At 40.4% G+C, this 26,003-nt stretch overlaps 1 protein-coding gene across 3 annotated transcripts; it reads left to right on the forward strand.

Annotated features, from left to right (window-relative positions):
* The first annotated feature begins 387 nt into the window (after window positions 1–387).
* On the forward strand, window positions 388–23,714 carry edrf1 (erythroid differentiation regulatory factor 1). 3 transcript variants are annotated; one of them, XM_057848962.1, is made up of 26 exons: window positions 388–913; window positions 6,030–6,244; window positions 6,365–6,431; window positions 6,504–6,629; window positions 6,754–6,878; window positions 6,954–7,092; window positions 7,165–7,266; window positions 7,339–7,460; window positions 8,998–9,109; window positions 9,176–9,323; window positions 9,393–9,504; window positions 10,772–10,883; window positions 14,150–14,434; window positions 14,522–14,593; window positions 14,696–14,843; window positions 17,451–17,639; window positions 17,712–17,912; window positions 17,986–18,201; window positions 18,398–18,624; window positions 18,699–18,857; window positions 18,924–19,073; window positions 21,586–21,739; window positions 21,832–21,947; window positions 22,178–22,332; window positions 22,395–22,562; window positions 22,976–23,714. In XM_057848962.1, exons 1-25 carry the CDS (start codon window positions 812–814, stop codon window positions 22,546–22,548), a joined length of 3,708 nt encoding a protein of 1,235 aa, XP_057704945.1. In that variant the 5' UTR covers window positions 388–811; the 3' UTR covers window positions 22,549–22,562; window positions 22,976–23,714. The 3 variants fall into 3 exon arrangements, with proteins under 3 accessions (XP_057704945.1, XP_057704944.1, XP_057704946.1); XM_057848961.1 differs by lacking the exon at window positions 22,976–23,714 and having other exon boundaries at window positions 22,395–22,909; XM_057848963.1 differs by lacking the exon at window positions 22,976–23,714 and having other exon boundaries at window positions 389–901; window positions 22,395–22,909.
* The last annotated feature ends 2,289 nt before the right edge of the window (window positions 23,715–26,003 follow it).

Below are 26,003 nucleotides of genomic sequence, written 5' to 3' on the forward strand. Positions count from 1 at the left end.
ATGCACGTGTATTCTTTACGCCCAAGCACACATAATCAAAAGTCATTCTCTACCTCTGTTGGCCAAATGTTGTAACTCGTGTTTTTTTTTTCTTTCTTTTTTTTCTTCGTTTACAGCTTGTATTATATAATTTCTCCTTGTAGCTTTTTGTAAATGTTTGAAAATACTAGACAATAACATCATGCGATTTTTGCGTACAAATATTGTCTTCGACTATGATACAAAATATGATATTCAATATTTTTTGAAAAGATCAATATAATATCAATACTATGCAAATATACTCGCAAAATAAACTATTTCCCATGCAGTACTTTCTAGAAATGTGTAGATTAGTCTCAAACTTTCTGGAACAATGACCCACTAAGTATTTCCGGGTTCACGTTCTCAGTTTTAACCATTTTATTTACATTCACAGTAATATAAAATGTAATTAAATCGCGTATTGATTAATTTTACGTCATTTTCAATATTTATTTTTATTTAAAACATTATTTTGTTAAAAATAAAACATTGGAAAAAAGCGGAAGTCATATGTTGTCATGAGACACGACACAGACTTTGTTTGTTGCTGAGGGGAGGTCCTCATAATGTGGTGATTGCACAAGTTGACAGCATGAAACAAAATTGTTTTCATTTGCTTTGACCTGATATCCCTAGTTTCAACCTCCCTTTTACAACGTGTCCGGTCTGGATGGCTGTGGAGGAGCTTAGCATGCTAAGCTAAGGAACGTGAGCAACTTTAGCTACATCGATTTAAGTGTGGTGGTGGTTACTCCATGGAAACGCTTCTATAGCTTTTTTTGTGTGGATGTCCACTATGGACGCTTCAGAAGGACCCAGAGAGTCTGTGGAGGATGCCCAGGAAGATAAAATTATCTCTACAGGCGACAACAAGCACGTAAGTAGAAAGGTCAGCTCTGCCTATTCACTCACTATTTATAGAATTGTTATAGTGGACCTGATACTGTAGGTCACTCATCAATCAAATAAAAAATACTGGTACCACGACAGCCATGGACCTCGTGTTAACAGTCAACCCATTAAATTAAAAAAATTCAATTTTATTTGTATAGCCCTATATCACAACAAGGTTGTCTCAGAGGGCTTTAAAGAGTCAATTTGATACACAGTCAGATACAGTGAATGAGATGAGTTCATGTCTTGGGCATCCCCCGTCCTTAGACCCGCCATGGCGGCAAGGAAAAACTCAAAAAACCCAATGGGAAAAGAGAAACCTTTGGGAGAACCACATTCAGGAGAGAGCCACTCCCAGGATGGACAGGCTATAGATGCACCAGGACTGATGATGGGTATAAGCAGAAGGTGCAACAAGGACGTCCATCCAGCCAGGGGTCAGGATAGTCAGGCGGCTGCGGCGAAAAAATAGCCCCTCCCTCAGATGGGAGGGGGGAAGGGGGACACCGGATGACTAGTGATGAAGAGAATAGTTAACTAGATATTAGAATTAGAAAACAGAAGTAAAGACAAATGGTAGATAGAGTGAAAAACGGGATAGGACTCAGTGGCTGTACTTCCCCCAGTATTATAGCTCTTAGGGCAGCTTAGTCTGAACTATGAGTCCAGTCTGTTTTCAACTAGCCTGACCATAAGCTTTGTCAAATAGGAACGGTTTTAGTCTAATCTTAAATGTACAGACTGTGTCGGCCGCTTTAATATTACCTGGAAGCTGATTCCATAAGACAGGAGCTTGGTAACTAAAGGCTCTAGCTCCTACTGTACTTTTACAGACCCTGGGAACTACCAGTAGACTGGCTAAAAATTAATACAATCATTTTGTGATGTCATGTTTATCAAAGATTGTGACAGTTTCATTTTAAAATAGTTAGGGTTAGTAAGTGACTCTTTTTGGTAAAAACAAAATAAAAACCTGGCTTCTATGTGTGTGGACATCACTTTTTGTAAAAATGTGATGTTTACGTTAGTATTGTCCTGATCGTATTCTATACTTGGTATTCAAAAGATCCTATCCGATCCATTGCTTTGTGTTTTCAGCACTGTCGCGCTTTTCAGCTGCTGTAAATCACACAACAAGGCAAATTTGTCCGTTGTCTTGGACTAACCAGTAATAGTATAAGCCCGGTAATACACCCGGCACATCTACGGCACGTCAGCGTTGCTGCCGCGTCAACGCACTGAAAGGCGGCTGTTAAATTCAAGTAGCGTGCTCACACCAGTTGCAGTGCGGCCGCATTTTAGACGTGTCCTAGAAGTGGTTCAACGTGTAGTACGTGAAACGAATGGCAGAGTTTATTATTTGACGTGAGACGCGACCCTCCTGTGTCAATACTACTAGGTAAGATTGGGCAGACTGGAAGTCGCTCCTGTAAAAATACAGTGGATCCGGTCGATTTTCAAAATAATTTGCAATTAATTTTATTAATTTCCGCGCGGCGTTTTAACTTGAGAAAATCCATCAATGAAGCTTTGGAAAACCGTTCATAAGAAAAAAAGATTCATTGAGGCATATCATTTGTAAAATACATGTTAAAATCTTTGCCATTGGGATAGTTTTTCTCTTTAGCATAGGACTTATTTTTTATTTTTTGTTTCAGAAAGAAAGCTGACTAATATGTGGGGTCTGAAAGGCAAATGGTTGTTGTATTATTATTATCTTTAAATACCTGCTAGTCTCGCGCGGTCTTGCAATCCTCGTGTGAACTGATAGAGCCGCTCCACAGACGCTCTGCTCGTAAAATGTGTCCTGTAAAAATTGGGGGCGGGCGTTTGTGGTGCCTTAACGCGCCACGGACGTGCCTGGTGTATCACCGGGGTAAGATCATAGAGTAATATTTGTAAACAGAGCAATTCTCAAGGAAGTACCAACAGCCCTCACTTAAAAAATATATATATATATATACCTGTATGTGTACCATAGGTTGCGCTAGACTTTTTCGTTGTCTGTCATTTTGACTGACAGGGTCATAAAAATCCAGTCATAATCTACTTTTACCCGTCACTTAAATTTTTAAAATGTTAATAATGACATATTCAATAGTATTTAGTTTTCATTCATCTTTAATTAATATTCTGTCCGAACAAGCTTAACAGAGAATCCACACCGCGCCATCACACATCAAGCAGCTGTGCGTTATTAGTGCCTAGCTTGCCTTGAACACGGCTTTTTAGGAAGGGTCGGACTTGACAAGTCGTTAAAAAAAAAAAAAAAAAAAAGGGTTCAAGGATAAGCCTGAGAATGATCGGTTTTCTCTCATATATCATATTTTGCTTATTAAAAAGAGGACACAAATAACAGGCATATATAATCCCCGTTTAGGCTTATATTCAAAGTACAGTGGTACCTCTACATACGATCGCTTCGACACACGAACTTTTCGACATCCGACGTAAAATTTGACTCTCCATTTGTTTCTCCATCCGACGACATGCTCGAAATACGACGACAATGGCAGCACCGCAGACGAATGCACGGCGGATTTTCTTGTGTGACAAATCAACACAGGTTTCAGAAAAGGTTGGTACAGGTGGTGAAACAAGGAAAAAGTTGACGCTTACCTTCTAAATGAAGATGCAAATGACAGAAAAATATGAGCGTAGGGTGGGCATCCGTGAAATGGCTCAACAATACATCTCCACGGTCCTCCTCCGACCATCGTTCGCCAGTCTTTATAAGTTAAGCTGACAATTCTTATTGTGGTAACATCTCCAGAGAAATCGCCAGCTTCGCCACGTTTTCATCATTTCTTTCACAACTTATTCAACACAAAACGCCTGCTGTCTGCCGCAATTGACGATGTTCTCAAGAAAGCATTGAAAGCGAAAGTAAACTTTCACCCGCTCCCCTCCCTCTTTGTCACGTCAGCGCCGCGGTGCCTTCAGGTACAGAAAAAAACGTCCGCCTTATTAGAACCCATTTCGTTACACTATTACAGGAATTATTATTATTATTACATTATTAATCCGATTTTTATTTATTATTTATTTGTTTTGCTATATGTAATTGCCATTTGTAATAGTACCAGCAGTATTTTTTAAGGATTTAGTGCAGGTTTTTGGGCTGTGGAACGAATTAATGGAATTATAATGTATTCCTATGGGAAAATCCTGCTCGACATACGACCATTTCGACTTACAAACAAGCTCCTGGAACGGATTAACTTCGTATGTAGAGGTACCACTGTATATGAATCGATAGCATGCACGCACTGTTCGTGCATGTCACACACACATACGGGCAGTTTGCCCCGACTCTCGGCCGTGTAAGCAATGTTGAAATATTGCTTATATGGAGCAGAGAGAAAACCCTTCCTAAAAAGCCGTGTTCAAGGCAAGCTAGGCGCTAATAACGCACAGCTGCATCGCTACCGTAGCTACCGTACCGTCTCTCGCTTTTTTGATGACGTAATTGCTGCATTAAATCGGATTTGCGGGACTGGACAGTACAGACCGCCGCGGCCCGCGACCGTCTGGAAAAATGTGGCCCAGATTGGATTTAGACCACATACGAAAGTGACCCAGATCGGATTTGAAATGGTCCCGTTCTATGCGACTTGTCCAGTCAGACAGTCAAGTTAATGCCTCACTCGAGTCGGAAAAACACGAAAAAATCGGATTCGTGCATTAAGAGACGGATGGACTTCAGTTTTTTCCGTCACCGTTTTAAAAAACCGGTCAACGACGGAAAATATTCGGTTAACGCGACCCCTGATGTGTACTAACTATTGAACACTGGAGTCATCCAACAAAGGACACCAGGATTTTTAAAGTTTAAAAAAAAAAAATTATAATTAAAAAAAAAACAAAAATCAGTATAATGTTACTGAAAGCTAAATGAATAAATAAACTTAAAATGAATACAAAAGAAAGAAATACACTCATGTTATGGCCACCCAATAACACTTAATATATATATACAGTGGTACCTCAACATACGATCTCTTCTACACACGATCTTTTCGACATCCGACGTAAAATTTGACTCGCCATTTGTTTCTACATCCGACGACATGCTCGAAATACGACGACATGACAGCACCACAGACAAACACATGGCGGAGTTTCTTGTGTGAGAAATCAACATAGGTTATAAAAAGGTTGGTACAGGTGGTGAAACAAGGTGACGCTTACCTTCTAAATGAAAATGAAAATTATAGAAAAGTATGAGCGAGGGGTGGGCATCTGTGAACTGGCTCAACAATACTCTCCACGGTCTTCCTCCAACCACCAGTCTTTATAAGTTTAGCTGACAATTATTATTGTGGTAACATCGCCCAAGAAATCGCCAGGTTCGTCACGTTTTTATCATTTATTTCACAACTTATTCAACACAAAACGCCTCCTGACCGCCAAAGTTGACGGTGTTCTCAAGAAAAAATTGGAAGTGAAAGTAAAACTCTCAAGCTCACCGCTCTCAGGTGCGGTGTGTTCATTTACAGCATAAAACGTCCGCCATATTAGAACTCGATTTGTTACATTATTACAGGAATTATTATTGTTATTATTATTATTATTATTATATTATTCCGATTTTTATTTATAATTTATTTGTTTTGCTATGTGTAATTGCCATTTGTAATAGCACCAGCTGTATTTATTAAGGATTTAGTGTAGGTTTTTGGGCTGTGGAACGAATTAATGGAATTATAATGTATTCCTGTGGGAAAATCCTGCTCGACATACGACCATTTCGACTTACAAACAAGGTCCTGGAACCAATTAACTTTGTATGTAGAGGTACCACTGTATATATGTATATATTTTTAGTATAATAGTATTTAACTCATTACCTGCCATAGACAATGATGGACAACCAAATCATTTACACTTTGTACTGACAGCTCAAGTTTCAGTGCAAATGATCGCTGTCAGCCCTCCCAGTCAAAATGGATTGAAAGTCAAGAGATGTTAATGGCAGCTAATGAGTTAAATGATTGCCGTAATAAGGGTTAAAACATTTTCTCATATACTTTTTACTATTAGCAGTTCCGAATCATTATAAATTGTTTGATTTTGCTTGTTTAACACACACTTGCTTGTTGCTTCTGAAGAACTCGGCCACATGCTCGGGCAGCAGCGGCGGTGAAATAAAGAGCTGTGCTGTGGTCAAGTACTGCGCTGCTCCGTCTTCCAGCACATACGCATTACTACAGGAGAAGACTGACCTCAAGCTGCCTCCTGCTAACTGGCTGAGAGAGAACCCCCAGCTGGGCACTGCTGGCACCACTGTGTTGGGCTCCAGCAGTAAGGGCAAACCATTTTCAAGGTAGATAATCTCACAGTACATGCATAATTAATTTGTGTATCTATTTTTGTTTGATAGTGTTCTATCAGATTTGCTCTAATGTCCAAATTGTGCATTGTCTGTAATGCTTTATTTGATCAGTTTTGGGATGGCGTATGACTTTATAGACTGCATCGGGGATGACGTCGACGTCGTATCAGATTCGGAGGTTCGTAAAACAGCAACTTTTCGGATGCATCCCTTTAAAAATGTTGCTGATGATGACCGTCCTCTCTGACAGAATATCAAGAAGCTGTTGAAAATCCCATACAGTAAGTCACACGTCAGCATGGCCGTCCACCGTGTGGGACGCACCCTCCTTTTGGACGAGCTGGATATGCAAGAGCTCTTCATGAGATCCTCTCAGGTACGACTGTTAGTTGCTACATTTTTCCCTCACTCCTTGTCTAGCAATTACTAGATTGTGTTTTGATTTAGTTATTACATTTGGGAAGATTAGATTAAATGAAACAAGATTCAATATATTGTAGACAGGAGATTGGACGTGGTTAAAGGACTTTTACCAGCGGCTGATGGATCAGAAGTGGCAGAGAAAAAAGAAGAGCAAAGAGCATTGGTATCAGAAAGCCATCCTTTCCAAGTTCCTCTACTACAGGCGAGTTCTTCAATTCACTCAAAGAGAACATTTCTAGCAGATCATCTTATATTCACACCTTTGTGTTTCTTGCAGCATTAATGGCGACTGTGGTGCCGAGCCGGTCGCGGACAACCTCATTGACGATGATGAGTGTGGTGCTCAGGATTTTGGCTCATCGTGGCCAACCACTTTCACCAGCTCTGATGAGGAACAGTCAGCTGCTTGTAAACAGGTAGCTTAGCTTTTGTCGTTTGGCATTAGAGGGTTCCGTCACGACTCACACTTGCCTTTTCAAATGTTTTAGGAACATGTGCCCATGGACAACAAGTTTGCTCTGGGTCAGGTGACGTCGGCGCCCCAAGAGCAAAACCTTCTAGCACTCTTCAATGAAGGTGAAAACAGTCAGGTAGGCTATTCCCTCTGAGCATACTTTTTCAAAATGTACTTAACATTTACACTTCTTTATGGTACTTTACAGGGTTTAAGGAACGACTTCGTGCGAAACATTATGTGGACGTTTGAAGACATCCATATGTTGGTCGGCTCCAACATGCCAATTTTTGGAGGGGGCCGATATCCGGCTGTCAGCCTCAAACTCAGGTTGGAAATTTGAAAACGACTCTTGACAAAAGTACAGTACGGTGGGGTAATGGTTTACGGTTCTGAAAAGTGTAACTGGGATTCTTAATCCTTTGGATGTTTTGACAAAAGCTTTTCAGTTAAAAAAAAACAAACATACTATATACAGTGGTGTCCTGACATACTGTACATATATAATTCGTTCCAGGAACTGGTTTGTTAGTCGAAATGGTCGTATGTTAAGTGGGATTTTCCCATAAGAATAGATAATTCGATTAATTTGTTCCACATCCCCAAAACCTACGCTAAATCCTTAATAAATACTGCAGGTACAATTACTAATAGCAATTACACATAGCAAAAAAAAAAAAAAAAAAAATCATAAATACAAATCGGAATATTAATAGTATAATACAGGTAATAATAATAATAAATTGATGTAACGAAACGGGTTCTAATGTGGAAGTTGTGTTTTGCATGCTGTTCCTGAATGCACCGTGTGACTGACGAGAGCGTGAGAGAGGTGTGGAAGAGTGGGAGGTTTTTACTTACCCATTTTTTAATGGGGGGGCCGTTGAGCCGCATTGTCTACTCAGTTCACTCACGTACAGCCCGCTCATATTTTTCGATCATTTCCTTCTTAATTTCAATGGTAAGCAACACCTTTTTCATTTTTTGACCACCTGCAATAACCTTGTTGGGACCCTGGTTAATTTTTCTCACAGTAAAATCCGCTGTGCGTTGGTCGACGCTGTTGTAAATCGTCGTATTTCAAGCATGTCGTCATATGTCCAGACTAGGCATGTGTCGATAACCGGTTTTAAGGTATACCGTGGTATGAAAACGTCACGGTTTAAAAACTGCTTTCATACTGTCCCTAATGTATTAGCTATTTTTTATGTACCACAAATGCAGAGAGAAATCCCTCCCTTGCAGCTGCAAGGTTCAATCCTCCCCCACTGGTTGTTGCTAAGTGTCACTGGGTCAGCTGTGATACACGATGACTGGAGGAGGTGAAACTCCTGAACCTTTTCCCCCTTTCAAAGAAAACGAAAGTGCTGGTATGGGAATACTTTGGCTACAGAAAAGTTACAGGCGGCCGCGGAGGGTGGCTGCTGAGAATGCAATGCCTCCAATATGATTTCACATTTATACAAAATTAATGAACGTTTCCCACCAGCTACGAGAGTTAACTCCAACGTGTTTAGTGTCCGGTGGTGGTATTTATTTTAACATACTTATGTTCAAATTTGCTAATATGCTTTGAAAAATAAAAATCCTGTTCAATGGAAAAAAACTTTTTTCTAACAAATATATTTCAAAGTAACACATTTTAGAGCTGTAATTGCAACATCGTGGTACTGTGAAACCGTGATTTTTTTGCTTAAGGTTATCATACCGTTAGAATACCGGTACATGCCTAGTTGAGACAAATTTTACATCGGATGTCAAGAGGATCGTATGTTGAGGTACCACAGTATACTGTATCCATACAACTTTAACAGATAACAAGAATCTCAACCTCGTTTTCTAATGTCACACTTTTGTCTTTCTCCAGGGATAACAATAAACCCATCAATATCCTGACAGGTATTGACTACTGGCTCGACAATCTGATGTGCAACGTTCCCGAACTGGTCATGTGTTTTCATGTCAATGGCATTGTACAGGTAAAGGACTGGATTTGTGTCTCTTTGACGGCCTGCTCTTGTTACATTTTAATCTGCCCGTTGCAGAAATATGAGATGATAAAAACTGAAGACATCCCCCATCTGGAGAACTCAACTTTTTCCACCAGGGTGGTGAAAGACATTGCTCAGAACATCCTCTCGTTCCTCAAGTCGAACTGCACCAAAGAGGGTCACACCTACTGGCTTTTCAAAGGTGGCAGAAGAGAGAATTACAATTAAAACGTGCGTACTTGTTTTGAACAATCTCCTTTTGTCCCATTAGCTAGTGGGAGCGACATCGTGAAACTTTATGATCTTACGACATTGTGCGAGGAGGCCGAAGAGGAGAAAAGCCACAATCCATTCACGCTTCCCGTAGCTGTGTTGCTTTACAAGTAGGAAAATATCTTTATTTGTTAAAGGGAACCTCGGACTTAAAGACTTGTAGGCTCTAATAAGCCACAATTGTTTTCTTTTAAAAATATAAATTTAAAAATATAAATACTAAAAATATATTATTAGAAACACATCAAATATTGCCACTAATTTAAAAATCTATAATATTTAGTACATGTTTTGACCTACGGCGGGTGCCACGTTTTATGCGTACAATGGAGGCTCGTAGTTTGTCACTGTCACCAGACTAACACTACCGGTGTTCTGCAATTCCTTCCCACGCGGTGAGACGTCCAACACATCGGTTCAAAGTGGCGAGCACTTACTAATTTGTTTTTATTGAGTCTTTTATTACCTTTTCATTGCCTCAAAATACTTTTTGCATGTTTCCCTCTCATACTTTTAAGCATTGTGTTTTATTGTGGTGGCTTTAAAGCAGATGGTTGATCTGTTGACCACATTAGTCATATAGCGTATTTAAACCACCCTTATATGATATTACTACGTTTAAGTGTTTTCTTAAGGCATCTTTAGTATGTTCTGTGTGTATGCATCTAAACCAGGGGTGGGCAAGCTATTCCACAAGGGCCACAGTGGGTACGGGTTTTTGTTGCAACCCATTAAGAGGACACCTTTTCACCAATCTGCTGTTTTACAAGTGCAATCAGTCGATTGTAGTCAGGTGCTTTGCATTTCTGCTGAAACCGCTTTGGTTAAACTATCTGTGCAGTTGGAACAACGGCCAGGACCCACTGCGGCCCTCGAGGACCGGTTTGCCCACCCCTGACCTAAGCAAAACAAGCTGTAAGCTCACGGTCACACTTTGGGTGTCAAATTCGCCTCTTGGAGGACGTTTTGCCTGTGAACACCGTTTTTTTCCTGCTCTCATCTCATCCCGTCTTTCCTGTTCATTTTGCTTTTGCTGCTCGTTTTTTGAAATATTGACAGTGCTGTCATGTTCGTTAATGTTCCTCTCGGAACAAAGGGCTGAATAGATGGCATGTTTATGTCGCTAGAGTCATACTCTGGAAGCAGCGTAACCCAGTGCCGTCACGCAATGCGATGTCAACAACAATGGCGACCTACTAGTTGAACTAATTTGCCAACCTGTATAAAAACAAAAACATCGAGGGGTTTCAATATCAAATTATTTTAACTGATAATAACGTTAATCTTTTAAGAACTCCAGGTCTTTCTATCCATGGTTCCCTTAAAAAACAAAGAGAAAAAAACTTTTCCAACTTCTCCGTTTGGTTTGTGCTTCAGAGTGGCATGTAACCTGATGCTCAAGGCAAGAGAAAACAGGAAGCACTATGGCACAATTCGAACCCTGCTTTTGAACTGTGTCAAACTTCTGGACCAGGACAGACATCCCCAGGTAAGGTTTCTTGCTAACATATAACGAGGGGTGAAAGTGGCTCGAATTTCTTGCCGGAACTCCCCGACGTAAAGGTCGCCACGGAGCCAGAAATGTTGTTTATTTATTTTCATTTTAGGGGTGAAGGGAGGGCAAACCTCCTAAAACTAATGAAGTGCAAAGAAAACTGTTTTGGCACAGTTATTTCTATAGACCCTACTCACGTGACGTCACAGCCACGCCCCCGCGCCATGTTGTCCGTATACTCGTCATGTTAATGCATTAGCGCTTCGTAAATTCCTCCTATTATGGCGTGTTTTTCTGCTCGTTAACATTAATAATCAAAATGGTGAAGTCGTGTGTGGCTGTCGGTTGCAAAAACAGAGAAGATAGACGGAGAGACTTGAAGTTTTACCGTATTCCGAGAGACCCGGAGAGGAGACCGAGATTGACTGCTGCAATTCGACGAGAAAACTGGGCTCCAAACGACTACCACAGATTATGTAGTAGTCATTTTATATCTGGTAAGATGCATTTAATATATATTTAGAGGGTTTGGGGCTGACAACCACAATTAAGATCATTGCTAGGCTAATCGCCGACAACATACACTCAGACGTTGTGAATGAACTACCTGAAAATAGATAATTATAAGGGGATAATCAGACAGTTGTCATACAATTAATTTACAATTTCACTATTGAGGTTAAAAGCCAAAAAATAAATTCAACTAGGGACAATCTGGAGTAGTGCTATCGCACTTCATATTTATTACATATTATATATGTATGTAGTGAGAGTGCTATCGCTAAACCATATAAACATTAAAAGCCCTAGCTCCATTGACAAATGACATGAAATACATTAGACTTGACAGTGGATGTTAGCAAGAACAAAAGATTTTGAATTGAAAATTTCATAACTCACCTTCCGAGCACAAGATTCCTGCAGAATTTTCGTGTACGAGGACCTGTTTCACCCAACCAGCAACGTAGCATTTATAAGCCTCCAAGCTCTTAAAGTTTTTCAAACTTTCGTGAGAATGGGCTGATTTTGTGTGGACAAGATAGTTGTAAATATCAGGGTCAGGCAAAGATGGCGAAGACAGCGGGTCGGAAAACATCGATTTAGGCATCAAATACGGATCTGGCGAATGGATAAACTGAAGCTTTTCCACGTAACGCCTTTTATGCAACTCATCCAATGAGTTTACAGCGTCAGATAACACCGGGGCTTCCATGAATTGCTCTATAACTTGCACGACTAATTGAAAACAATGACAATAGGTCTAAAAAATAGGTACAATATGGCGGCCAGATACAGCGACACGTCATTTTGTGACGTAGGTGAGTAGGGTCTATAACATACAGAAACTGATTTTCATTTAAAATTGTATTTTTCAATGATTTGCAAAATAAAAGTCAACAAACACAGCAATAACCCCAACCTCCATCTCCTAATTTTTATTTTCCCTCATTTAAGAACTACTTAAGAACATAGGATGTATATTACAATTGAAGTTAATGCAAACATTTACGTTTGCTTTCTTTCTTTCTTTCTTTTTTTTTTTTTTTAATAATAAAGATATAAGTTACAAACAATCAGAAAAATAAGTAAAAATGACTTATATTATGCAGAGTGAAATGAAATACATTTTGAAGATCGCACAAACATTGACTTTTTTAAATCAGAAGGAAATGAATAAGCAGCCTAACATAAATTAACAGATATATGTCAAAAGTGCACATAGGCTACGTTCATACTACAGGTCTTAATGCACGAATCCGATTTTTTCGTGTTTTTCCGACTCGAGTGAGGCATTAACTTGGCGGTCTGAACGTGACAAGTCGCATAGAACGGGACCATTTCAAATCCGATCTGGGTCACTTTCGTATGTGGTCTAAATCCGATCTGGGCCACATTTTTTCAGACTGTCGCGGCGGTCTGTACTGTCCAGTCCCGCAAATCGGATTTAATGCAGCAATTACGTCATCAAATAGCGAGAGAGTCGTTACCGTAGCGATGCACCTGTGCGTTATTAGCGCCTAGCTTGCAGTGAACACGGCGTTTGAGGAAGGGCTGAGCTTGAAAACAGTCATAAAAAATAAAAATGGGTTGAGGATAAGCCTGAGAATGCTCAGTTTTCTCTCTGTTCCAAGTGAGCAATATTTCAACATTGCCTCCACGGCCGAGAGTCGGGACAAAGTGCCCGTATGTGTTTGTGACGTGCACGGACAGTGCGTGCATGCTATCGATCCATATAAACTTTGAATATAAGCCTAAACGGGGATTATTTATGTCTGTTATTTGTGTCCACCTTTTGAAAAGCAAAATATGATATCCCTGGAATGACGGATGACGTCTGTCATTTGTTTTGATGGTTCTGCGCATGCGGGTCTTCTTGCTTAGCGCGTGTCGGACTGCGAATTAGTGCGCATGCGTAATACTTGAACGGTCTCAATGGATAAAGGCAGTCTGAACGGGCACGCCAAAAAAACGGATATGACAAAAAATCGGATTCGTGCATTAAGACCTGTAGTATGAACGTAGCCATAGACTGCTAAGATGTTCTGAACCTCGCCATCAGAGCAAATAAAACTAAATATGATAAATAAGCCTCCTCAGCTCTTTCCTTGCTCTTAAAGATTTGATCCATTTTCTGTTGTATTGCCCTTTTTTCTCACATCTGTTCAACAAACTTTTTTCTCTTTTTTTTTTTTTTTTTTTTGCTGTTCCAGAAAACATGCACATTTGAACCAATCAGAGCTAACTATCTCTGCTGATCACACGTCAGTATCTCAGCCAATTGAATGGACAAATGAGTCCAGGCGTTTTGCTTTGCTGCGTGCATTCGCACATTGACGTGACTCATCATCGTCAGACTCCGATAACTGCAGCAGCTGGAGAAACCTGCATGCCGTCCGTGGAATAAAATAAATAATAAATATCGGTGGAAACAGATTACGCGACACAAGGACTTTATTATGCTTGTTGTTAACACTTGTATATGTAAATCTGATGTTGGTAGATTGTTTTCTTCTTGGAGATTAAATGCATGTGTGGCAGTTTAGCATTATTGTTTTTTTTACATAGCGTTTTAACAGTTGCCGTCATATTTTTGGAATCAAAGCACCGTGTACCGGAACAGCATTCTGAATCTTATACCGGAACTGCGTTCCTGACCGTTCTGGCCCACTTTCACCCCTGCATATAACTCAATTTACAAGTATTTCCCCGATTATCAAGTCCACAAATCAGTCCTGCTTTCTCTCCATCCGCCTGTGCAGATCATTGCCTCAGCCCACTACATGCTGTCAGAGCTTTTCCAGCTAGATGAGCCTCAAGAGGACGACGACGATGGAGGGGAGTCGTTCCGGGCCTGTGGCTCTGAGGATAGCTACAGTAATGATGACCGTGAAGAAGACGATGAGGACCTGGAGGAGGAAGAGAGCGATGACAGTAGCTCAGAGAGTAACAGCCGCACACAAGATGACAGTAAAGCCGTGGCGGTCATCCGCTCTGTAGGAGAACTGTCTGTCCCAGAGAAATACAAATCCACTCAGCTGATCAGAGTCTGTGATTTTTTATTTGTTTTTGCAGTTTTTTTCTTTAACTGTCACTTAAATGTTTATATATGTGTGTTTTTATTGTGTCTACAGCCAGGTTGTGCTTTTCCCATCTCGCAAGACAAAGAAGAGCGATGCAGACACGTCCTGAACTATGTATTGAAGGCAAGTAAGGGATAATTTCCTTAACAACAGTAGGTACTGATTGAGGAAAAATTGTGTTTTCATACGATTGTATGATTTAAATGGCTGCATTACACTGCGCAGGGGCTGAAGGCAGTAGATGGCAGCATCAAAAAGGAGAGTGACCTACCAGCTGTGGACCCGAATACACCTATCCCTCTCAAATATGAAGATGGGAGCAGTGGCAGAAGCTGCGCCACAGAAAAAGGCATCTCTCCTCTCTTTGAAAAAGGTCACTATCCTATCTGGCATTCCCATCATAAAACTCCTAGGGCTGACCGATATGGCTAATAAAAAAAAAAAAAAAAATTTTTTTTTCATATTTTGAGATTTTTTTCCCCTCCTCTGGAACCAAGTTTTTAACATTTTATTTGGTTTAATGTTATCAAAAGTAAACACTATTTCCATCCTGGAACTCAAGAGAAATCTTATGTCATGAATGTAATATGTTTTCCTCTCCTCATTGCCCTCTATTTGTGCTGTCAGCCCTCAAATAAAAAGTAAAGATTGCACAAATATAAAGGCCAACTCATTCTCATGAAATAATCTATTGAATAACCTGTTGCTAGATTTTCCATTCTCTCACGTGCATTTGGCTGACTTCTTACCAGTTGCATTAGATTTGACACATTTGACAACTTTGATACTATCGGCCTCAGATACCCATCTATGTTCATTCCATTTAACAGATTAGTGCCTGCCACGATAACAAGTATTCAATTTACTCAGTCACGATCACGTCTTGAGCTGTGAGACAGTAGTATCGTGTAGGGATGTCCTGATTGCATATTTTGCATGGCCTTGTTCCTCTGTGCCGCCTTCATAATGTGAATTATTTTTAAACACGAATCACATAAAATGCTTGTCTTTATTAATGCTTCATTGTGTGATTACACTCAAATCCACTCACGCTGCTGAGAACGGCCTCTCACTTACACAATTGAGTTGCCACAGTACACTACAGCCAGTGTTTAACAAGCTACGATGATTGACACATTTGGGCCTTTGACGGGAGAGCTACGAAGCTTCTCTGGCAATATAAAAGCTACAACCTGTCAATCATCATTAGCTTTAAATAGCTAACTCCAGGGCATTGCAGGCCAAGAAGAGTAGCAGGAGAGAGAGTTAGAAGCTGTACAAGCATGAAGCAGAAAAACAAAAATACATTTTTGAAATTAAAAACCCGATCCTCTGAAAAATGGCGCTATCGGGACATCCCTAGTGCCCTCCATAATTATTGGCTTCTCCAAGCCGAGTTTTTGTATCATTACAGGCTAGTGTAGATTTTTTTTGTTGCAGTTTTCCTAATTGTGGTGCCTGCAAGAGAGCAATAAAATGATCACGTGTCGTGCTGCAACGATTAATCGATTAACTCGAGTAATTCGATAGAAAAAAGATTTGAAATAAATTTTGCTGCTTTGAGTATTTGTTTAACTAAAGTGCCGTTGTTATAGTTTGTTTTGAAAGTGTTTGCATTTAGTTTTATTGATTTGGGTGGATACAATGCCCTCTAGTGGCAACAGTAAAAATGATATAACTCATCACATGGCTGAATCCAGCTGCTCCCTGTTAAGACCAACATAAGCTAAGTTTTTGTTCGAGCTAAATTTTTTTTTAATGCATTCAGAATTTAGTTTATAGGTATATTTAGCTGGTTTTTGTGGGTATATGTGTTTGAACCATTCGTTAAGAGCATTGTAAAAAAAAGTTAGCATTTTATAGCATTTAAGCTACCGGACTTTTGCTATGTAGGTTAGCCAATTCTTCTTTTGTTGGACTTAGATCCTCGTTCATTTATTTTTTATACTGTTTGAGGCTCACCTTAGGTATTTTAAATTTTTTTATGTTCCTTATTCGCTTACTCGATTAATCGACTACTAAAATAATCCATAGATGCAACCCTAATCGTGTGTGTACTATGTGGTAAGAAAAAAAAGTGTTTCCTTTTGGTGTGTTGAATTAATACATTGCATAAATTGATAACCATTTAGCGGCCAGCCTAAAAGCTATCAAGATTAGATAGTGTAGATTTTTTTTGTTGCAGTTTTCCTAATTGTGGCGCCTGCAAGTGAACAATAAAATGATCACGTTTAGTGCTGCAACAATTAACCAATTAACTAGAGTAATTCGATTAGAAAAAAGATTGGAAATAAATTGTGCTGCTTCGATTATTTGTTTAACTAATGTGGCGTTGTAATGGTTTGTTTTGAAAATGTTTGTATTTGTTGAATTAAAGTGGCGTTGCAATGGTTTGTTTTGAAAGCGTTTGCATTTGTTTTATTGATTTGGGTGGATACACTGGCCTCTAGTGGCAACAGTGAATATAACTCATTTCACATGGCTGAATCCTGTTAAGACCAACATAAGCAAAGGTTTTGTTTGAGCTATTTTTTTTTTAATGCATTCATAATTTAGTTTATAGGTATATTTAGCAGTTTTTTTGGGAATATGTGTTTGAACCATTTGTTAAGAGCATTATAAAAAAAAAGTTAGCATTTTATAGCATTTAAGCTAGAGGACTTTAGCTATGTAAGTTAGCCATTTGTTCTTTTGTTGTACTTAGATCCTCATTTATTTATTTATTTTTTTACCGTTTGAGGCTCACTTCAGGTATTATAATTTTTTATGTTCCTTATTCGATTGCTCGATTAATCGACTACTAAAATAATCGATAGCTGCAGTCCTAATCATGTGTGTGTACTATGTGGGAAGAAAAAAAAGTGTTTCCCTTTGGTGTGTTGAATTAATTCATTACATAGATTGATTTACCGGCCAGCCTAAAAGCTACCAGGATAATAGAAAGTTAAGGTTCCAAACCTGATATTGTCTTTTTTAACAGGGCCCTTGCAGACAGACCAGAAGCATCCAACGCGCTCGGGCATGATTCCTGGCACGTGGCAACACCAGATGAAACTGCAACTCTTCCTCAAGGCCTCCAAGGCGTACTACGTGTTATCCGACGCCGCCACCAACCTGTCGAAATACGGGCGAGCCTTGCGCTACATCAAGCTGTCGCTGCAAAGCTACGGTAAGAATATTAACTCCATATAGGCATCGTCCTAATTTTACCATCATTTCCCTCTTCTCTTGTTTGGTGCAGATGCCTATTGTTTCATTGGAGGTGCGCTACAACCGCACGTGCTGCTGTTCCACTGCCACTGTCTCTCTCTCTGCGGGGACATCCAACTGATGTTGGCTCAGAATTCTAACAACAGGGCTGCGTACCAGGAGGAGTACAGCTACCAAACCAAAGAGGACCAAGAGATCTTACACAGCTTGCACAGGGAGAGCAGCTGCCAGGGTTAGCAATTTGTGAATATGGAAATGCCAGTAGTTGAGTGTTCACTACTCACAATTACAGTTGTACTCCTCAGCCTTCAACATGGCGACCGACCTGGCCATGGACCCCGAGTATCAGCTGTTTGTGAGCAGCAAGTGCTACGAGGCCGCGTACGAGCTGCTTGTCTCCCATGCCTTAAAGGAGGAGGCGGCGGACCAGTTGGCTCAAGTGCTCAAACGGCTCGGGAACATCCGTAACGAAATGGGGGTTTACTATATGAACCAAGCGGCAGCCATGCAGACAGAGCAAGGTAAGACTGTTAACTCTTTGGCAGCCATTGGCGGCGATTGGCGTTCAATCCATTTTGACTGGGAGGGTTGGCAGGGATCACTCGCTACCAGCACCTACCCATCAAAATGGATTGGACGTCTATCGCCTCAATAGTAGTGAACGAGTGGAGGAAAAAAAGTGAAAAATGTAATCGCCGGTCATTCATACTTTGACAGTGAAGACCTCAGTGTCCGTTGCCGAGCAGGAGGTGTGGAAGAAAAGCTTTGCCTTCTTCGAGAAGGGCATGAAAGACTTTGAAGCTATCGGGGATAGCACCAACAAAGCGCTGCTGCTGTGTAACACGGGCAAGTTGATGAGAATCTGCGCCCAGGCCCACTCCAGCCTCTCTGCGGATGACAGCCGAGGGGAATTCTCCCCTGAAGAGGCTCTCTACTACCACAAGGTGACGCTGAACTCCAGCATCACATTTTTGTCCAGCTCAACTTATATTTTACTTTCTTTTAAAAAAAAAACTAGGCCATAGACTACTACCTGCGTGCGATGAGGTCTTTATCATGCCGGGAGAACCACCAGCCAGTGTGGGATAGCGTAAACTGGGAGCTATCCACTACGTACTTCACACTGGCTACACTTCTGCAGGATTACGCGCCGCTTTCCAGGAAGGCTCCGGAACAGGTATCATCTCATTTGTACATTAATAACTGACAACAATGTGATCACAGTGAGTCATTTCTTTTCTAGATTGAGCGGGAGGTTACTGAGGCCATGATGAAATCTCTCAAGTACTGTGACCTGCACACAGAGTCTGCCCGCCAGCCTCTTTACCAATACAGAGCGGCCACCATCCACCACCGCTTGGCCTCCATGTACCACAGCTGCTTCCGCAACCAGGTGTGGAACTGTGTTGATGACCCCCCTTAACCAAATTTGGGTCTATTATTAATTTCCATCTGTTTTCTAATGCGTCTTTCAAATAACCTTCAGGGTTGCAGTTTAGCAGCAAGGTTATTATCATTCAGAAAAACAAAATAATGAGGAACACTAGAATTGAAAAAGCAGTTTTGTTAGCTGGAATAAGTATCCATAATTTATTAAAAACTTTATTGTGGTCTCAAAACTAGCTAAACGTATGAAAATTAGGGCTGTCAAAATTATTGCGTTAACAGGCGTTAATTAAACTTTTTAATTTATCCCGTCAAAATATTTGACGCATTTAACGCATATGCCCCGCTCAAACAGATTAAAATGACAGCAAAGTGTCATTTCCACTTGTTACTTGTGTTTTTTGGTATTTTGTCGCCCTCTGCTGGCACTTGGGTGCGACTGATTTTATGGGATTCAGCACCATAATTATTATTGACATCAACAATGGCAAGCTACTAGTTTATTTTTTGATTGAAAATTTTACAAACTTGATTAAAACGAAAACATTAAGAGGGGTTTTAATATAAAATTTCTATAACTTGAACTAATATATATCTTTTAAGAACTACAATTCTTTCTATCCATGGATCGCTTTAACAGAATGTTCATAATGTTAGTGCCATCTTGTTGATTTATTGTTATAATAAACAAATACAATACTTATGTACAGTATGTTGAATGTATATATCCGTCTTGTGTCTTATCTTTCCATTCCAACAATAATTTACAGAAAAATATGGTATATTTTATATATGGTTTGAACTGCGATTAATTATGATTAATTAATTTTTAAACTGCGATTAACTCGATTAAAAATTTTAATCGTTTGACAACCCTAATCAAAATGAAAGACTCATGCCTTCGTTTGCACCGCACCCCCACAAAAAATTTAGCCCCTTAGCTTACTTTGCTGACTTCTACACCACTTTTGAAACAGGTCTCGAATTACTGCAGGATTTCTATAAGTAAAAGACAAGAAAAGTAAAGTACCTTTGATCAGTTGAGCAGCATGTTCTCTATTGCTCCTTTAGTAGCTTGGCCGTTGTTTGATCCCTTGATTTCATTTGCATGAAGCACTACGCTTTCCAGTGGGCTGTCAAGGGAAGCAGGGAAAGTTGGGAGACTTGGCTTCTCCAGACGTCGGTTGAAAAGCGTCTTCGAAAGTTTTATCAGGTTCGAGGTATTGAAACTGGCCGATTCAACTCCACCTCTCGAAACTATCAAGCCACAAATCTTGCATGGAGCATTGTACTCGACATACTATACTGAGATATTTCCAGACCGCCGACATTTACTTCTAGTATGCTTTTCCTCCTTATGAAAAAGCTGCCCCAGCATTGGTTAAGAGCGGCTATTTGCCTGCTCTCATTGGTAGCTGTCAGGGAAATTAAATTTTGAACTCCAAGACAAGTGTTACCTCGATAGCTCTATTAGAGAAATGAATACGACCCCAACCATGGATTGCTTTTCTTTGAAGGCTTTATGAACAAGAGCTCTCGGGTACAAAACGATGTGACCCAGCCAGGAACTGTGATCACCCAGAAAGTACAAAGAAGTACAATAGAGGCTGGACATTTATACTGTTGAAAGGGCGGTGCCGAAGCCCAGCGTGAAACGAAACTTAATAAGAAACTAAACTTATCATCTCACAAACCTGGGTATTTTTCCATACAAAAACATCTTTGAGCTGAGGTCTTGAACACCGGCTGTGGCTGGAACGAAGTCTGATAAGCCACAGTTGCCACATTGTATTCATTCAGGGCATATTGGAAAACAGGAACATAACAGTCCATATTCGGGCATATTGTGAATGCTATGGGGAGGCACACTCAACAGATTAATGCTACAATGTTCTCATGCTAGCATAACAAAAGCATACAAAATATAATGCATAATGGTTGTGTTTTAAGCATAGTGGTATAAGCATAGCGATAGCTGCTTGGCATGCAAAGTCATCACGTGTGATCACACAACAACAGAGTTTAGTGAGCGTCAGGAGAAAGAAGACTGCGGTCAAGTGTTATAATACTGGACGGTCTGGACTGGTAAATGGTATCGGCGCCCTATTTGTTGGTACTCGCCGATACCGATACCACCATTTTAGTGCCGGATCGGCATCGGCTCATCATTAGTTTTTATATTAGGCTTATTGTACTTATTTGTTTTACGTGGTGCACGTTAAGGCGAAGCTTTAAATCATGTTGTACACTGTACAATGACAATGAAGGCTTTCTATTCTATTCTATTCTATTCTATTCTATTCTATTCTATTCTATTCTATTCTATTCTATTCTATTCTATTCTATTCTATTCTATTCGAGCCCTCGCAGTTCGAATGCAAAAAAATAAAAATAATGACCAAGCGGCAACTCCAAACTTTCATGTGTTGGGGCTCTCACTGTCGTTGAAGTTTAGAACTTTTGCTACTTTCGTCCTCTTTGTTTGTTATTCCCCGTTCACTCTTGTTGTTATGCATTAGGTGGGTGACGAGCGCTTGAGGAAGCACCACCGAAGTTTGGCGGAACTCCACTACAGCAAAGCCGTGTATTTGTTCCTCAGCCTCAAAGACGCACCGTGTGAGCTGCTTCGCGCATTACTAGAACGAGTGGCTTTTGCAGAGTTCACCATGGCAGGTGGGTTAGACTTAGCCGCCCAGTCTTGCTCCTGGGTGGTATTATTCTAAATTGCTTGCTGCTGCTTTTTCATGTTTTGTGTCTCGCCACAGCTCAAAACAGCAGCACGGCCAAGCAAAAAAGCCTTGCTGCCGCGCTGGAGATTATAGCAGAGACTCGCTGTGCCTTCCAGATTATTCACAAAGAACTGCTTGAAGAACAGAAAGAGGTGTGTAGCAGACCCACAGGGTTACTCACTGAGCTTCTGGTGGTTAAGAATACAATTAACTCATCTGAACTGGAAGGGTTGGCAGTGAATGATCCCTGCCAGGCATTCCAGTTGTTTACTTGGTGTATCCAAGTCATTAAAAAGTCTAATTTCTAAAAGTGCCAATTCTCAACTCTGGATAGCGCTACTGCACTGAGTCACAAACTTATGTTGTGCCTGTTGTGATGCAGAGAAGCAGCGCAGATCTTCCAGGACCTCCCGGCTGCCCCGCTTCAGGATTAAACCTCCAGGAAGTGACCAAGCTGACTGCTCTGTTCGAGTCGCGCTTCTCTGACTTACTCCTACAGCTTATCAAACTCATGACTAAAACCAAACGCAAACCCAGGTGAGAATCTCAAAAACACCCAACTTCCACATTATTGCTTCTCATAATTTCCTGCCGTGCAGCAAAAAGGACGAGGAGCTGCTGCAAAGCTACAAGAACATTTATTCCAAGCTGCTGCGCTGCGACAAGAACACGCCGCTGCTGGCACGCGTGTACCTCTACACTGAACTACTTCAGCAGCTTACGCACAACACTGATGACGACATGATATCATGATGGCACTTCAGAAGGTAAAAAAAAATCGACTGAGAAGATTCTTTCAACTGTTCTACACTACAACCATAGTTGACGATTGAAATTGGTGTGAAATTTGTGAATTTTGCCATTCAGGATAAATATCCTTAATTTATTGTGAGCAATCTACCAAAGATCCAAAGAATCATTTCATATACAGTATTTTGGTTTACAAGTGGTGCCTTAAGATACAAATGTAACTTGTAAATTGAGTCACTAGTTCTCACATCTCAAGGCACACCTATAAAGAAAAGTAGTAAAGGACTACGAAAACTATTTGGCTATCAGTGTTAAATACAACATTAAATTTTTTTTTTTTTTTTTTTTTTTACTGTCAGGCAAGAACTTTTTGATTTTATGCTATTTTGGCGCATCAGAGCCATATGAAGGGTCTTTGTCTTTCAAACAGAAGCCAGCGAGGGCGTGATATAGCAGGCATCCTGCATTAAGAATTATCTGCATGATATCAAAGTGATGTCAACATTACATTTATGGAAAGACTTGACACAACAGGGTGCCAACATCACTTGATTTGTGCCGTTTTCTACAGAACGGAACTGTATAAGGGCCAATCAATGCTCAATCAATAATAACTTAGCTTATTTTTGATATCCAGAGCTTCCATTGGTGCTGTGTGAATTTTGTTTCATGGTTCTCAAAACCGAAATAGTGCAATTTTGTAAAAATGTGACAGAGCATGTTTGCTGTGGAATGGAAATAAAAATTTTCAAATACAATTAAGCACTTTCTGTCTGTAAATTACACCAGGGATGTCCAAACATGTTTTTTTGGGGGCCTCTTTCAGAAAATTCGAAGGATGCAAGGGCCAAACACTTTTTTGAAAATGGAGTAAAGATTATGTAAAAGATAGAAAAAAATCACCTCAAATAAAATCGTATTGTCTTCGTATTAACTCTTTCAGTCCAATTGATGATGTTAGACGTCCAATCATGTGGCTGTTTAAACTGAATGAATTTATATTCACTGTCAGCCCTCCCAATGGCGTACCGCACTCAACACGTCGCTTTTGCTAATTAATATTTATGACGTAAGCAACTGCGGCTAGGCGGGTCAAGTGTTTGTCCCTAATGCTAAATGCGTGTAAATAGTGTACGAACGAGATATTTACTGAGCTAAACCTACCAATTCTGTCTGAAAATGATGTCCCTGGAGCCAAATTCACTGGTAAAGATGTGGAAAAACATACTAATGTTCAGTTAAAGAGATGGCTTGAGTGTCGAGGGCTGAAAAAGACGCGAAAAAGAGCCGACCAGATCCAGAGGTAGCTTTTTTTATCGACACTTTTTTCTTGTGTGTATTGCCTTACGCCACTGAAAATGACAATCTCCTGTGTTAACAATCTATCCTTTACCTCCATATGCCCTGTCTTTCTTATATATTATATCCTCAGGTTGTCTAACATCACTAACCGTTCTTGGGGGTCATTTACAGTGGGGCAAATAAGTATTTAGTCAACCACTAATTGTGCAAGTTCTCCCACTTGAAAATATTAGAGGCCTGTAATTGTCAACATGGGTAAACTTCAACCATGAGAGACAGAATGTGGAAAAAAACCCAGAAAATCACATTGTTTGATTTTTAAAGAACTTATTTGCAAGTCATGGTGGAAAATAAGTATTTGGTCAATACCAAAAGTTCATCTCAATAAATGCTTTGTTATATACCCTTTGTTGGCAATAACGGAGGCCAAACATTTTCTGTAACGCTTCACAAGCTTTTCACACACTGTTACTGGTATTTTGGCCCATTCTTCCATGCAGATCTCCTCTAGAGCAGTGATGTTTTGGGGTTGTCGTTTGGCAACACGGACTTTCAACCCCCTCCACAGATTTTCTATGGGGTTGACATCAGGAGACCGGCTAGGCCACTCCAGGACCTTGAAATGCTTCCCACGAAGCCACTCCTTTGTTGCCCTGGCTGTGTGTTTGGGATCAATGTCATGCTGAAAGACCCAGCCACGTCTCATCTTCAATGCCCTTGCTGATGGAAGGAGATTTTCACTCAAAATCTCTCAATACATGGCCCCATTCATTCTTTCCTTTACGCAGATAAGTCATCCTGGTCCCTTTGCAGAAAAACAGCCCCAAAGCATGATGTTTCCACCCCCATGCTTCACAGTGGGTATGGTGTTCTTCGGATGCAATTCAGTATTCTTTCTCCTCCAAACACGAGAACCTATGTTTCTACCAAAAAGTTCTATTTTGCTTTCATCTGACCATAACACTTATTCTCTCAGTCCTCTTCTGGATCATCCAAATGCTCTCTAGCGAACCGCAGATGGGCCTGCACTTGTACTGGCTTCAGCAGGGGGACACGTCTGGCAGTGCAGGATTTGAGTCCCTGGCGGTGCATTGTGTTACTGATAGTAGCCTTTTGTTTTACGAAATTTTCAAGGTTCGCAGTGAGTAAGCAACAGGCACACTTTTGCTTAATAGACAATGTTTATTGATTAGAAATTGCAAATAAATGAATAAATGGAGTTTAATTGATTACAATCCCACAAAAGCAAGCAAAAACAAAATCAAGCATCACTCAGAATAACAAACATAGCTCAGAATAACTACAACGCTAGGTCTGAATTGTCAAAAACCCCTACGAAGCAGTTAAAAACACATCAACATAGCTCAGAATAACTACAACGCTAGGTCTGAATTGTCAAAAACCCCTACGAAGCAGTTAAAAACACATCAACATAGCTCAGAATAACTACAACGCTAGGTCCGAATTGTCAAAAACCCCTACGAAGCAGTTAAAAACACATCAACACACATAACTTTGGCGCTAGATAATTAGTTGTCGAAGCTAAAAATATCCCCGCACCAAAGCGCAATGAGTTCCTCTATGATAATGAAATCAAGCTCTTACCTGTCGACAATGAACGGAGGGCCACACAACGTTCCTGGTTTGAGCGATCAAGGAACTCCGGCCGAGCGACTACGCGTGAATCCTACGACCGACCCTAGGTGTGGCCCGGAAAAAGTCCGCTCTTATAGGCATATGCCACGTAAGCACAGAGGGGGCCAACCCCTGCCCTCAGGAGACACATTGCCTGCCCAAACATGGTAAATTTGACATGTTTTGGCCAACCTCTTAAGGAGATTAGTCCCGTGTCCAAATATAATTGGTACACTCGTTGCACTTCAGAGCAGCATCATATATCTTGGTTACCATAGCAATGAGCTAAAACTTCCCGTCTGAGCGGCGAGCATAACCTTGATAAGAAGGATCATTATCAGTCCAAAAGAATGTGTGCACCTAGAGCACACATTCAGTTACTCTTCTCAAAGGCAGTTATGGCGCAGTTAAAAAGCAGTTATGACGCAGTTATGTAGTTATACATATATGGAACAATTCGGGTAACAAAAAAGGTTACAAGATCATAAAAAAGGTCATTAAAATGTTACAGGCGTTTTTTC

The sequence above is a fragment of the Corythoichthys intestinalis genome, chromosome 10, assembly GCF_030265065.1.
Source record: "Corythoichthys intestinalis isolate RoL2023-P3 chromosome 10, ASM3026506v1, whole genome shotgun sequence".
In the NCBI taxonomy this organism is placed as follows: Eukaryota; Metazoa; Chordata; class Actinopteri; order Syngnathiformes; family Syngnathidae; genus Corythoichthys; species Corythoichthys intestinalis.